The 16,232-nt window shown below is 44.5% G+C and overlaps 1 protein-coding gene across 1 annotated transcript in view; it reads right to left on the reverse strand.

The window, feature by feature from the left end:
- Nucleotides 1-16,232, reverse strand: part of SPG7 (SPG7 matrix AAA peptidase subunit, paraplegin) — a 980,080-nt gene that overhangs the window by 501,433 nt on the left and 462,415 nt on the right. The window contains exons 6-8 of the mRNA XM_069635587.1: nucleotides 7,402-7,504; nucleotides 5,325-5,450; nucleotides 3,888-4,050 (exon numbers count right to left, since the gene is read on the reverse strand). Of these exons, the coding sequence (XP_069491688.1) occupies nucleotides 3,888-4,050; nucleotides 5,325-5,450; nucleotides 7,402-7,504 (392 nt within the window). The remainder of the gene's footprint in view (nucleotides 1-3,887; nucleotides 4,051-5,324; nucleotides 5,451-7,401; nucleotides 7,505-16,232) is intronic.

Raw genomic sequence — 16,232 nt, forward strand, 5'->3', positions numbered from 1 at the left:
CGTGGGAGTCCCCTGTTATGAGCCAGTCGTTGAGGTAAGGATAAACTGGGATGGATTGCCTGCGCAGGTGTGCTGCTGCTACTGCCAGTAGCTTGGTAAAGACCTTTGGGGCCGAGGCAATGCCGAAGGGAAGGACCTTGAACTGATAGAGGTTGTCCTCTATCATGAACCTTAGGTATTTCCTGTGTGCCGGCAACCTTGAAATATGAAAGTATGCATCTTTCAGGTCCAATGTTCTCATGTAATCCCCCTGCGTCAGTAGAGGGATTAATTCTTGCAGCGTTACCATTCAAAACTTTTGCGGTTTGACAAACTTGTTCGCTGGGCACAAGTCTAGCACAGGGTGTATGGTGAGATCCTTTTTGGTTACAAGGAAGTACACTGAATAAATACCCTTGTTTACCTGTAGAACGGGGACGACTTCAATTGTGCCCTTTTCCTGCAGGATCTCGATCTCTTGCAGCAGTATCTTCAGGTGTTCTGGTGTTAGGTGCTTGGGCTTTGGAGGTCTGTATCGAGGTGGCCGGCTGAACTCGATGCAATAACCGTGGGTGACGGTGTTGAGCACCCACTGGTCTGTGGTAATCCCCTCCCATGCGTGAAGGAATGATGTTATACGTCCCCCGACCAGGGAGGCATGGGAGGGGACCCGGATTTGAGAGTGATTTCTGACTGGAGGCCGGGGAGCCTCTGGGAGTGGCATTGCGACCCCTTCCTTTCACACGGCATTGTCCTCTGGGTGGATATGGGTTTGAGGAGGCAGACCCCTGCTCTGAGGACCAATTGTTACCCTATCCCTATTGGTTGTGTGGGGAATGAGAATAGGACTGCCCACGAAAGCAACGGCAAGAACTTCCCCCTCTCTTTTTGAAAGGGTCTTTGAGTGATTTGATTCAAAGTTTTCAAAGTCTCGTGTTCCTTCTTGGCCGTCTCCAGCGCCTCATCAACTGCCTTGCCAAACAGGTTAGAGTCTTTCACCAGTTTGTTGATTAACGACGCTTGTGGTTCTGGCTTGAACCCAGAGTACTTCAACCAGGCGTGGCATTTTAAAAGTGTACCCTGGGCTAAGGTCCACCCTGGTGCCTCAGCAGCATCTAAGGTGTTTTAAGGATGTTCTGGTTTACCTGCTTATCCTCTGATACAATTGTAAGCAGGTGATAACGCACTGGTTCACAGACCTCCTGCAGCAGGTTCCATTGGACATCAGAATAGCTGGTTAACAGCGTGGTCTTGTTGGCTATCCGGGTTGAATATGCTGCTGCAGTAGTGATTCTCTTCCCAAGAGTATATCATTTAAACATCCTTTGTCCGCCAGTGCCTCGCCTGTGGACAAGGGGACCCCTGCCCTTTTCCGTGTTGTTGTGACCACAAGAGAATCTGGAGTGGAATAACCGCTAATATAGAGGGGGTCAGAAGGGGAGGGGCAAAAAGGGTTTTACAGCCCTGGTTTGTGAAGCTGTTAATAAGGAAGGCGCGATGCACCTCTTGATTGAAGTAAAGGGATAGCCTGGCTAGCTGGAGGCTTCACTTTAAAATGTCCTCCACGAAATCTGAATCTAGCACCGCCTCTTGCGTGGCTATCTGGAAGTGTTTGGCTGCCTTTTTCAGATGGCGTTAAACACCATCTGTTCATCTACAGGTGATGCCTGACACAAAGGTGGGGATGAGGGGGGGTCCATACATATGGTATCAGGGTCTGAGGTATAGCTAGGGGACAGCCAAGGTGGGTTATCCACTTGCTGGTCATCCCCTCCAATCCTGGGTCTGATCAGTGGGATCCTCAAAGGGATCATCCTCCACAAAATAGGGGTCAAGAGGCTCTTCTTGATCTTTAAGGTCAAAGATCTCCTCATGAAGTGGACAAGAACTTTTCTGGAATTTGGCCACTGCAGGATAAAGATCGTCTTCACTAGGCCTTTTAGGGGCGAATCTCTCGGAGAAGTCCACAAATGTAGCCAACCTGTCACTATACCCTTCAAATGTTTCCCTAGTCCATGGAGATGAGCCAGAGGGGGGGAAAGGGCTTCTCCTGGGTACTTTCCAGCCTAGGATGCTAAGATTTATCAAGGAGGGTCATAGATAAGAACTGGGGACTTTCAGAATAACCCTCTTCTGGGCGTTTAGACGAGCCTTTCGACTTGTCTTCAGACCTGTCCCTTTGTCTACTGTCCGCCGAAACGATCTTCGCGAGTCTCTCGATGTTCGGCATCACCGGGAGGGGTTTAGGCTGTTTAAATGGTTGCGTTATAGACTTTGATTCAACCAGAGCTTTGTGGTCGGCGCACTCTTAGAAGGCGTCTCGATGGATTTGTGAGATTTGGTGTTGGCGTCCTTACTCGTAGAATGCCCGGATGCATGCCGCTGACGCAGTGGCGGGGAAGGCTGCCTATCACGCGAATCGTCGGGTACCATCGAGGAACTCGACGTACCCGTTGGGGCCTTGGCCCGCTTTGATTGATTTGTTGAGGCGGTACTGGGGGTTGTGTGTTTGGTTCTATGGGTATCATGTGCATCCCTGCCGCCGGGGTGTAGATTCCCCATAGCAGGACTATCGCTGTGCCTGGTGGGGCCGGGGATGGACGCCGTGGAACGCAAGCGCTCCGATGTGAGGTCAATGGCAGCCAGATTGGAGCCATGGCCGTCGCTTAGATCCTCATCACTTTCAGCGGCTGTGGCAGCAGGGAAGCTACCCTCAGCCTGCAACATGGCATAGGCCACCCACCACTTCACTCAATGCTCCTTGATCGTCTTAGGACGTAGGAGCTGGCAGTACCGACAGGAAGCCTCGTCGTGATTGAGGGGAAGACACTTATTGCACTGCTGGTACTTGTCTTTCCAGGGGTATTTTCCCTTACAGGAAGGGCACAATTTAAATTGTGTCCTGTCCATAGCTCAGGTGTGTGAAAGTGATGGCAAAACCAAAAGGGCAAAGAGAGGGGAGAAGGAAAGACATTCTTGAAAAGAATAAAACCCCCAGATCCCACTCTCCGTACTGTATAGGCCGGCCAAAAGGCCCGGCCACACGGTCGACAGAGCCAACAAAGTCTGTTCTTTCGGTGTCTTCGGCGGTGGTTAGGAAGTAATCGTTGAAGAGGGGACGAATGATGTATAAACGACTGCAGGTCGGGAAATATAACAATATTGCAATAAGTAAGAGCTCTGCATACGGCGACCAGCTAGCTGGGTGGAAAAAAAAATTCTGAGGGACCTCGACGAGTAAGGGATTTTGGGTACACTACACGTCACGTTAGGGATAGTGTTACAGGCACGCCCATGTCGATGTCCCCTTTCGATCCTCGAAAGACAAGATGCAATACTCTACGGTTACCACTAGATGTCGGACTATATGCACAGCATGTGATTCTAAGCAGATTAACAAGCATCAGAAACCCATTTTCCTTTTAATAACAAAAAGAGACTAGCCTTTATAGACCTGCCGCTCGGGCCACACTTGGTGTCAAGGTCCATCACACCTCGTCAAGCTCCGTCTTCTACTCGGTCATGGGACCCTTAACTGGAATGGCCCGACTGCGGATCTATAAAGCTATAATATTTAGATCAAAAATTCAGATCATGTTAAATTTAACAGCATTCTTAAAGTGCAACGTTTGCCACTTTCATGGCCTTTTGTTGCAGATGACACCTACACCTACATAGGAAACACCTCCCCATTATAGGTTGACAAAAGAAGCCAAAGTGATACTTTTCTAACCCATCAGGAGCCGTCAGTCCAAATCTGTAGCCCGTCGTAGCGTATTGTGTGCTAACTTCCAGACAAATTCTCATGTTACCTACATGTTCTTTGACTAGTGTTTGTGTAAGCATTCCAAACAGAAGAAACACATGAATAATGGTTTTGAGGTACAAGACCACCAACAATATCATACCTCCAATCACCTCCACAAACTCTGAGCCAGCCATAGCCAGGAATGGAACTTGTGCTTCGGTGGCCACTGCTTTCGCCAGCAATGTTTTTCCACAGCCTGGCGGCCCCAGTAGAAGGCATCCTTTGGGAACTTTGGCACCAAGCTGTAGGTAACGCTCAGGGCTCTAGAATAACAAGATTTATTTGTGGTTTACAAATAGTATGAATACTATTTCATCACCCATCACTTACAGTATCTGGAGTATGTAAGGAATATACCTGAAGCAAAATACAGAGGAAAGTTGCATATTCAATGCCTAGTCTATTAGCAGAGAGCAAATGTCACTTGTCGGGCATAGTTTTACAGGCACCCAATTTAACAATGAGATTAAGCACATTCAAACGCTGTCACAACAGATCTGTTGCATGTTTTGGGCCCTGCCCAATCAAGTAATGTTCTCCTATAAGGGAGACGGTGAGCAAATTGCATGGTGATAGCAAATGTTATGAAATGCTGAGTCATAAATTGAGGGCAGTGGCTACTTTCCAAAATGAAAACAAATGAAAGGACCTTAAAAGCCTACCTGGAAGAAGGGCCTCTCCTGGGGGAAAGTTGGTGGCAAGGAAGAATTTGATGGTTCAAAGAAAGGGGTCACTCTGCAATACATTACCAGATAGAGGGGTTTGAAGCAGGGCTGGTCAACTAAACCAGACAACAAACAAGTCTTTGTGAACTGCAAGGTTTGTGGTGCAAGGAAGTCTTAACTTCCTCTGACAAAGGGCCCAAGGCAACAAAAAAATGGCAAATTATACACGATTGCTGGGAAATACCAATGACTTTAGATCAGTACCAGCCTGTCTTGGATCGAAACTGGTGAAGTAGAAACAAATGCTTGTATGAACCCCCTCACACCCTGTCTAACGTCAAAGACACCCAGACCGACTAGTAGATCAGTATTAACATTTTTCAGGCCTATATTTTACAGTTGTTTTACAATGTGGTTCATTTTTGCTATTACTATCATCCAAACTTGACAATGGGCACCTCCCAAATGCCCTGTGGTGTGCACGATTTCTACTTTGCTTAGGCTGGACCTTTTCCCACTTATCGCTGATCGGGGGAAATGGTGCCATTGGCTAGGGTAAAGGTACAAGATTCAAGGGTTACCAATGCGAGGTAAAACTTTTCAGAAGGATTCCTGTAATCAGCAGTCTTCCTCAGGTAATCTGGAGAGCACCAACTCATGCATATAAGGGTCGAAAATGGACAACAGCACTGCGGTCGCAAAATAGCAACCAGCTTTCCACAGCTGACAAAGTACTGTTATTCATCTTCTCTGTGCTATCTGAATGACTGGCTGTGTCCAACTCAGAGCATTTGACATGTATTTGAACCAAAAGATATTAGCAGTTTTAAGTGCTGTATACTCTCACAATGTGTTGAGTGTGAGTACATTACCTTAAGATAATCCACAAATTCCTTGACCTCCATTTTGGCCTCATGCATCCCAGCAACATCCTTAAAGCTAATCCCTTTCCCAGACTTTCCATCTACAATGGTAAAACGAGCCATTTTGAGCTGATTCTGTGAATTGTAAAAGACAGAAATGTTGGAAGGCACACCAGAAAGAGCAGGAATATGCATAATTGATGCTCAGACCTCTGAAAGCTGTAGTGATCAAACATTCCAACAGATAAAGCAATTAATAATGTGTTTTCAAGTACAACATCATAAGCTCATGACATTCAACAACGAGAATGTTTATTTTTGCCGACACTGAGCAGTGGAAATTCTCAAAAAATTAAGAAATGATAATCAATGCATCTTTGATCGATATTACGCTTACAAGTAACATTTTGAGGTATCAGGGGTCCTTATCAAGACTAAATTGATGGGTTTTCAAATGCCTGGTGACGGATCTTTATAGGTTAGCATCCATCTATTCTGGGTCTAGAGGTGTGTTCACTTCTGTTCCTACTATTTTAGCAATCTCTGTGCTCACATGCACACTCCAAAATGATTTTTCTGACTCACAATGGCTAGCAGGACTGGCAAACAGGAAACACAATTTCAGGTAGACAAGAGGATAAAGCAGGGAACTCTCCTGTTCCCACTTGTTTGCTATCCCTTTAGGACAGGATATGAGCATGCTCTAAGAATTGCAGTTATAAAGAGTGACTGTTGCGTAGCAACAAATTTAGTTGTATGTATAGGAATCGTAGATAGAAAGTATACTGACGTAGGAGACCTAGGCTTCACAATCAGCTCTAAGGCTTGGTGTAGTTTAGAGAGACTATGTTGAATGGTATGCATGCTATCAGAATAGAGAAAAGAAACTTGAAACCTGAAGCAATATTTTACTTGCACGTTAGCTTTCTGCAGTTTCAGCATGTATATGTGTAACCTCTCTTACGCTGCAAAGAATGAATTTATGTACAAACCGAATCTGCTTCAAGTGAATGACGATAAGAAAAAGTAGGTTAATTGTGTCATGGCTAGACATATGCTTCAATATCTCCTTAAGGGAGCAGAAGCGACCTTGGAAGATCAGGCTTGCCCGTCTCTTCACAAATGTCCATGGTACTAATTGGAAGGAATGAAATACTCCCTTAGTGAAGTCATAAAATATATTCCCTTCACTGCATTTGAGTCTATGTATTGAAAAGCATATATAAGTTGTTGGATAATGGAGGTGGGTATCAATGTCAATATTGCTTGGGGATCGTGTATGTCTGTACCAGTGTTTACCATGCAGTGCTGCCATTAAAGATTTACCAAACCACCCTCACCCAAGAATCAAGCCCTACATTTGATTTTCTCAACATCGTACAACACCAAATGTGGGATCAGGCTAGCTATGAGGACTTTTTAATAACATTTTAAAATCCATGGCTAGGTTTGCCTAGCATGATGACTAGAGAAAACAAATCCAGTCCTGGGAAAAAACATGGAAGTCTTGGGATTAGCATATGATAGGATAAAGGTAGATCCAACTGTACTGCACTGCGCATAATCTGGTGTTCTGAAAGTCCTCACAACTTTAGCACAAAATACAATTAACTGAGGGGCATACTTGATTAAGGAGTGGTATTTGAGGAAAACTGATTTTTATTCTTGGTTTTATTACTATTTTATACTCAAAATAAATTTGACTGACAGTGACAATAACACAGATAAAGCATATGACACTGATGTGGAAATGTCGGAGGGGAGAGAGAAAAATCAGATGTTTTCATTTAATAGGCGAAGAAGGGAGTGAGAATGATTGAGGGGTTAAGCTGCAAGCAAAGTTAAGTCAAGTCCGAAAGTGGAAATATGGAATTTGGTCAATGTTTTGGACCGGCTTACAACTTGGTTTTCAAATAAAGAGCATTTCTAAAAATGAAAGGCACAGTTGCAAATTCACATCACTGCATGCGTCCTAGGCATCATCACATAATCTACCACCTTGAAATTTGATCAATGCCAGCAGTACCAATGGAGTATCAGAGGTTGCACAAAGACAACATAATCAAAATTTGAAGCAGTAACTTACAAAAGCACTGAAGCCGCCTTCTCTGCCAGCCATTCCTGCCAGACGAAAAATGTACCATAAAATAGCTACACCCACAGCTGCCATTCCAAGGGCATAGAGTGCACTGAAAGATACAAAGGAGCAATATTGAGATTAAAGACTTTTTATGGTGGCTGTACCATAAAATAAAATCAAATTGCAGAACATGAAAATGGTACTTGCCTGTCATAATGCTTACCCAGCACCAGTGTTTTCTACCGAGTACATCAAGTACATTTTGAGACCAATTTAGAAAACGTACAGTGCTGCAGACTTTAGATTTATTTTGGATCCACAGTAGTATGTTTAAATATGATTAAGTTATCTATTGCTTTAAAGAAGCCTTGTTAGTCTTCAGTAGATCAGAATTGGTGCATAGGTTCAAATGGCTTATGAATATTAAGCTATTATTTGAAATCAAACTTCCCAAATTCCGGAAAACTCCCCTATTTATGCCTCTTCCACTAACTTTTTCTGACTTTCCCTTCGTCCAACACTATTCTGCACACACATTCACACCTTCCTGTCCCCAGCCCCGGATCACCTCCGACATCCAGGCCTTTAACTAGTTAAATGCTGATCTCTATGCAAGTCAGTGCAAATAGGACAAACATATCGTCCTTTGCACTTAAAGGGTTTAAAACAAACATGTGTTATGTCCTACAACACCGGTGCAAATCACTGACACCAGCCCTACAAAAATGCATGTGCTGCCTTCACCGCTGCACTAGAAACGGCCAAATCATCCTACTTCACAAATCAAATATACTCCCTTTGCAATTACTGCCTCAAACTTTCATCCTCCCACCAAGTTTTACTCACATCTCCGAAGCCAATATCCATTGCCTCCTCCCTTTCATATAATGACGGCAAACTACTTTTCCACTAAAATCACAAACATTTGTGACACTCACAGCCCTGCTCATGGTCCCACCGAGACTGCACTCATGCAGGTCTCCAACTTTCCCTTTGATGCTCACCACTCCAAACTAATTTCTATAGTCATCCTTTTGGAACGCTTTGCTGCTTTCAACAGCGTCAACCATTCCTCTCTGCTCCCCACTCTCCGAGACCTTGTGCCCTTCACCTTGACTGCCTTATTCCTGGAAGGTCGGCTCCTTTAAAGTGTCCTCCAAATCCAAAACCTCAGTCCCCTCCCCTCTCCCTATCGATGTCCCTGAAGGATTAGCCATTGGACCTCTGCTCTTCACCATCTATACCTTCGCCCTACAAAGACTCATCTCGTCCTTTGGCTTTCACTGTCATTTTGCCTTCCGCTTTCAACCCAGCCATCTCAGACCTTTGGTGCTCCTCTTTGAGAGCGATCTTTGACTGTAACAATTAATCAATACTACGGTCTCTGCTGCTCGTATTACCCTTCTCAACATTTGAAAATTGGACCATTTTTTACTCACCAATTTATGAACACTAATCACCACGTTGTGCTCAACAAACTTGACTACTGCTCAATGTGGCTTTGTTCTCTACTGCTTTCTCCCTCTAGGTAAAACTATCAACTTCGCTACCCACACTCTCTCAAACCTACTCAAATCCTCTCCAACGTCTACCTAATGACACCATGCTAGTTTGCTCTCTATGCACAACCGCTCCCTTTTCAAGCTCCTTCTCCTAATCTACAAAGCTATTAATGGTTTTGCTCCTTGTTACCAGTATGATTTTCTCCCTAGCTACTCACCATCTCATTCCCTCTGCTACTCCTCTGCAGTCAGGCTCACTGCCCCATGTCCCCTGTGCCATTCTAGCTTCTGCTATTTCTCCTCACTGACCACTCTTCATTAGAACCCACTGCTCATCACTATCAAAGCCTAGTCAACTGTGGCTCTCTTCAAAGTTCGGCTTCAACTTCACTTACATGCCAAAGAGAGACCTCCCCATGCCCTCTCTCCTTATCCCCCCTACTTGACCCCACAAATCCCTCAAGTGAAGCTCAATACTGCAATTTGGTATATTTGCACAGTACTCCTCTTTAGTTTAAAGCATCTGGCGGCTAAGGTTAATGTTACCTTTGTAACTCACCAGTTTTGTATATTTATATTTTTCTATTTTTTTGGCCCTGCTCTATGTCTTACTTTGTTCACATTCTCAAAATGCTTTAGCATTTGTTCTCATCTTTGTACTACTTTACAGGCACCCTACTGGGGACTGCTTCCACCATCTGAAAATGTGTTATTCCAAGTAACTTCTGATCAAAATTGACATCCCAGTTCTTCAAATAAATACCAATGCAATCATGTTGGCTGTGGGATCAAAGGGTTTATGTACAATTGCTGGGAGAACCAGATAAAAATTCCACACAGACTGCAGTTCGTTTACTGGCAGAAAAAGGTTTAACATGCCTTCAAAGTGATGTGTGAGGCGTCAGAAATGAGAGACGGACACAAAGTTGTGATTTTCTCAACATTTGTCCTGTCTATTAAGAATAAAAAAGGGTATGGGATAAAGGCCTATCTGTCCCTATCCTAACAAGAGTGTTCCTACCTATCAAACGAAAGCTAAAGAAAACTGACTTTGTGTCCAAATATATCTGGCCCTCACACTAGCACATACAACCAAAGTGGTAAACGTATCTATTTCCAGTTCAGCAAAATGTGCAGAGGTTAAAAATTATAATTCCAACAAAGTAATCTGTGTGTCCAGGGTTTGAATCCCTTCCTCTGAATCTATTCAGGAAGACCTTTTGAAAGAGTTTTGCTTCATCAATATTCTATTCAGTTCAATGAAAAATGTTTCTTTCCTCCAACAAATCCCTCAAATTGCCAAAGTAAATGCCTCTGCCATAGGACACTTGTTAAAAAACAAAGCAACTGTTTCTTTCATGAAATATTCTTCTCAAGATGTCAAAATGATTACTTAAGAGGCTGTAACAACAGTCTTTTCCATAGAATACTTTTCTCAAGATGTTAATACATGTGTTTCTTTCACCAACGGTTTTTGTGAGATTAAAGTGTTTCCCTCATAGAATACTTTATTCAGAATGGGAAAAAAAATTCTCTTGTACAATAGTTTGTCAGGATGATAAAGAAAACGTTTTTGTTCCACAAGACTGTTTGTAATGACAAAGTTCTCTCCTTTACACAACTGTTTTTGTCCTGGTTTACTCATATGCCAGGAATGGTTTCTACTTCACACAACTGTTAATGTATCTCTGCTTGTGGCAATGTTTGTTCCAGTTTCTCCACACTAACATCTCATATGAGGAGAATTGTGCAATATTTGCCCATTTCTTTGCTTTTGGCAATGTGGGTTCTAGGTTTCCCCACACTGGCATTTAACGTGAGGAGAAGTGCACCGTCTTGGCCCTTCTTTCTCTTCTTTAAAGTCTCTTGGCTGTGGGCGATGCTGCTTCCAGGTTTCCCCAAATTGACCTCTCATTCAAGGACAATTGTATTCTTTTTGCCCTTCCGTCTCTACTTGGTCAGTATTCAAGTTGCCTCCCCAAGTGTCCTTCAACTTTAAAACACTTCCCAGGGCTCCCAACTCCTTTTGGTTGATTCACCGGTTTAACATGTATCTGGAACGAAGAGCCGTTGCCGGCCCGGTTTCCCCAGTTACAAATAGTCTCTTGGTTCCTCCGTCGGACTCTCGCGCCTACGCCAATGAAACCTTTGCCTTTCTGCAAGTCTCGTCTGGTCCTGCAGCAGCAGCCTTTCACCAGTGTCTTTCTCCTCCGGTATGCAATGCCTCCAGGCAGGTGCCTGTGAGTGCCCTCCTCCTTTAGCACGTCTCGCCTCTGAGACTCTGCGCCGGATTCATCTCCTCCTCTGCATCCTCTGTAGCTTTCCGCTCCTTCGCCTTCATTCATACTGCTACCATCTGCTGCTCTTCTTCCACACTTCCATGCATGGCAAGATGCACCACTTTTAAATCTATTGCACAGCTGATGATTCTTTAAACAACTAGTTTGCGTCTTTAGTTTAAGGTTGCGCCTGTTCCACCCTGACTCCTTTCTCTTCTTCTTCGTCCTAGTACCAAAGATGTTGTGGGAACTTTCCAAGGTTATATTGTTTCAATTGTTGGTTGGATTTAAGTTTGTCAGAACAAGAAGATGTTATGTGACTAGTAGTAATTACACTTCTTGGCTCCGCAATACGCCATCAGTGTTTCAGGGAGATTGGAACAATCACATATTAATGGAGTTATCACTCCCCTCCACCCCCAATATGATCCTCCCTCATAATGCCACCCACAGAGTCAGGTTCAGGTAGCGGCTGCGTTCCCCATGCCATATGAGAGGTGGCCAATACCCGGGTTCCCGTGATGATTTCACAGGATTCATCAGAGATGCCACTGGATTGGTGGATGAAAAGTAAAGATCGCGGGAATGCCTACATGCGCCTATCTCAGCACGCTAAGTACAACAGGACTCAACTCATGCATCCCAGTCTGCTAGGTGAGATTTGAAAGATAGCATCTGATCCAAGATGCACTAGAGGATCCACTCCCTTCTCCATTAACCAATGTCAGAATCTATGCCACTTACATTTGTCCAGGGTACTCATTGACGGCTTTCTGACTTCCTGTATTATCTTTAAGTTGTATTGGCATTTGTTAACTTTACATAGCGCTTTCACAAAAGCATTGAATGGATAATTTGCATGGCGAATAAACGTACATGATCAAATCAAGGAGAGGAAAGAGATAGAAGATGATCTTTTAAGCTAGAGTAAAAAAGAGGAAGAAAAGGTTGAGATCAGGCAGATAGTGGATGTTTGTCCAAATGTTTGGGAGCCAAAAGAGAAAAACAAAAACCGGGCTAAGCATGGGGGAATGGGGTGCAGGGGATAGGTGGATGATGGAGCGCTAAACTAAATTGAGATCTAAGATTACGACTTGAAAAGTAAAAGGATACCAAAGTGGAGTGATATTGTGGAGCCATACTGTGAAGACATTTGGCAACAATACAAAGCAACAGAAAGATAAAATGTAAGTCAAAAGTCAACCACAGAGCAAAAGCAGAGCAGCAACTGTGCAGTCTTGAGGAGAGACAAAAGAGGAGGCAGATAGGCCAAAGAAGTTGATGCGCAGGAAGACTGAGAAGAGCAACGCAATACTCAAGACGCAACAAATGAAAACCGAGACAAGCAACAAGTTTAGTGGTATGAACTGAGAGAATGGGACTGGCTTTCTGAATACTGAACTGGTGTAATTGTCAGGACTGGGCAGCAATGGAGATCTGACAGGAAAGGGAAAGTGCTGCATTAAAGATTACGCCAGGTTTTTGGGCAGAGGGGGTGAGAGGAATCCGAGGGCATTCCGCTTGTTTCCCCGACATATCCTCCTCTCAGGTGGCCAGGGAAAGGCTGAGGCAATTGGATACTGACCCTGAAGGTGGCCTCATGAGGGAGGACTACCTTGGGGAAGGCAACTTAGGGGAAGGGAGTCAGGTGTCCAAGAACGAGATGCGGTATATCCCTTTTTACCCATTTATAGTGAACCCTCCATTTCCCAGGCCTTTAGAGGCTATTGCCAGTGCCTTCCCCATTTTCCCAGTAAAGCACCCTCCAAAACATACCACGTTGGTACTGAGACTAACATCCCAATAGACCCTAAAGTGTTTATTTTCCCCATTCAGACCATTATAGCACTGGGACGAGGAAGAGGACTGGTGCACACCAACATGTTTTTTCACCACTCTAGTACTGAGACAAGGAGGAGGCCTAACGACTGTTGTGAGGGTCAGGCATGTCACAATAACTATGGTCAGGCAATGAGAATTAAGAGCTCACACCGGCAACCTGTTAAATGGTTGCAGGTGTATAAAAGAGGAAGAAAGTTGATGGTGTCGACGCAGGAGAAGAGGTTATGCAGCCAAGAATTGTGGCAGGATGAGTACACTGAGACTGAGGGCCTTGTGAGGTTGGGTCTTGAGACTGGCATTGTAGCTCAAAGTCCGCTGCTTAAAGGTGCAGCAGCAGGAAGTGGTACTGGCAAAGATGCTTCCCATAAAGAAGAAGGTTGCTCGTTGCCTCCGGAAGTAAAGAGCGTCCCAGAGTATCAGAGAGGTAGAGTGAAAACCCCTCTGCGAGCAGAGGAAAATGTAGCAGCAGTGGAGGAAATTTGCAAAGCCTCCATTGCCGCAGGAGCATTAGCTGGTGAGTCAGCTGAGAGAGGGACGCTGAACTGCTTTACTCCAGAGTGTGAATGCCAGCTGCAACAATAGCAAGCAAACTGAAAGTATTATTGAACGCTCCTAGCTTGATGAAACTTTCACGCTAGTGTTTAAAAAAGTTTCAAGCCTTTGTTGAATCAATTGAAGAGCTTTACAGGCAACACTTTTATCACGTGTGTACTGTATCGAGTGTCTACTGTTTAATGGTAAAACTTCCAATTTAACGGGTCGAAGCCAAAAAAGGAGAGAAAGCAGGTCATGCGACATGTAGAAAGCACAGGAAAGCTTTCTTTCTAAATTGAAGGGAGATTTGCTACCATTGAAGTTGATGACAATTGTTTTAAACCATGCAGTGTTTGGAAGAACTATTGAGAAATCTTTATTTTGAATATCAATCCGAATGCAAGATGAACTGTGGGAAGACCAAGAACCCTATGGTGTGTTGAGGCAAAGCAGGGCAGGCGGCAGAGGTGTGCCACTATACTCAGAATCTCCAAAGTGAGAAGCCCTACTCCCAGAACGCATGAAGCTAAACTAAAGGAGAGCGTACTGGGACTAATCCAAAGCCGTCGAGTGGGAAGAGAAGAGTCTGTGAGCCAGGAAAGGAGAGGTCCCAGCCAGCTGTACATTATATAACTCTGGATCTCCCCTACTGGTTGGGGACATCCGAAAGGCCCGGCAATTACCCAATGAACAGTGGACTCAGCCCTATTGTATCCCCCGCCCCCTTTACTGGCCATCGGGTATTGCCCAGAAAAGAGGTGCCCTTCCCCCCTCCACAGAGAAAAGCGTATCTGGAGTAGTGACATCAGGGAGAAGTCCTGACAATTAAACTGAGGAGGCTGCCTGAGAATCCAGGGTTCCCACCCAAAGAAACTGGGTAGCGGCAAAAGTCTAGAGGCGACCAACAAGGGTTCAGTTAAAGAAGAGGCGGTAGAACCTCCCCCCCCCCCCCCCACTCCTGAGCTTATTGATAATCTAGCTGGGGTGTCTGGGGACCAGAGGAAGGGGGTGTTCCTAAACTAGGGCCAACAACTCCTATGAAACAGAGTGGTAGCAACCCAACGATCGCCGGAACCAGCCAAGGCCTGGGATCTGCACTTCCCATTCAGTGGGGGGAGTCCCGAAAAGCAGAAGATATCACTAAACAGAAAAAACCACACAGAAATGATGACACACCCTCCCTTGCAGGCTCGCGACAAAGGAAAGAAAACAGAAACAGGTGCCTTGGTCCACTCTGTGGACCGTCGTTCAGGGGCCAATTGGCCACAAAAGAGGACATTCAATCTTTCATGGAAGACTATCTGAATTCCGGAACTGTATGTCTGTGATCACGTCAAGGGTCGACCGCTTGGACATTCGAGTTCTGGAGGTGGAGCAAATGCTCAATGAGTCCGAGGATCAATCCACAGAACAAGCAGAAACAGTAGCAGAGTTACAGCGTAGAATCCAGGCACTAGAAGGGAAATGCGAATCCATGGAATCTAAACAGGAAGATATTGAGAATAGGGCCTGCAGAAACAATATAAGGTTCAAAGGAGTGCCCTTCCTCAACGGATCAAGCCCTGAGCGATTATGTGAGCGGGCTCTTTCAAACTCTCCTGCCACACCTGGACAAAGAGATGCTACTACTGGACAGCACCCACAGGCTGCAGAGCTGCGGGAGCTCACCCGCTGGCTCCCCACCGGACGTAATTACTCTTATTCACTTCATTACAACTAAAAAGGAGATCCTAACTGCGAGCCGAACACAAGGTGAATTAACTTACCAAGGTACATCACTACAGATTTTTGAAGATCTTGCAGCAGCGACAGTGCAAAGGAGAAAAGCAGTCAGACCGTTGACAACATTCCTGCAAGACTGGAAAATCGGATACCATTGGCTGTTCCCTGCTATGCTACAGTTTATGTTCGAATATAAAACATGGACTATTTATTTTTATGATTTATTGTGTGACTTAGTTTAAAATCAAACTTTACACACATGTAACTAGGAAGAAACACAGAATGGAGCATAAATAAAACAGTTAAAACAAATAAATTTCATATAGGGATGAAAGCAGCTTCACTGGGTTCAACACATTAATTAGCAACTTATCATTTGATTTAATTAGCAAATTTCACCACAGATCTTCCCAATTTAAAAGCTGGCGAATGGTAAAATACGATTTAAAAGTCTCTTCACGAAGAGCACTTAAAACTGAACAATCAATAATTAGGTGTTTCAAAGTTTCAACTCTTGATTTACAGCAACAACAAAGATTCTGATGAGGGCACTGCAGCGCGAACATTTATTACATCATTTTTAATAGGAGATTTAGTTTAATACATAATCAAAAAATTCTAAGAAGATGTGAGGCATGTTTAGTTAGGTATTTCTGTACAACGTTAAAAGGTTTCATGTCCATGATCAGATATTTTATATAAACAGAGATTGTCCCTATTTTTAATCCAGTCTGCCTCAAATAGCAGCTTCTTCACCTTACCTGGATTACGGTCCAACTCCTCAAGGGAAATGGATTTACCAGCAACCTTTAACAACACAGAATTAATCTAATGTTCGGGGGGTGCTGTTGCGCGGCAAACAAGATGGCCGCTTAAACGTCGCGCTCCGGACTGGCAGAGCGATTGATCCTGTTTAGTGCCGCCCGACGCTGCCTGTGACCCTGCTGGACTGCACCCG

Source organism: Ambystoma mexicanum, chromosome 1q, assembly GCF_040938575.1.
Source record: "Ambystoma mexicanum isolate Mex_15411 chromosome 1q, UKY_AmexF1_1, whole genome shotgun sequence".
Classification (NCBI taxonomy): Eukaryota; Metazoa; Chordata; class Amphibia; order Caudata; family Ambystomatidae; genus Ambystoma; species Ambystoma mexicanum.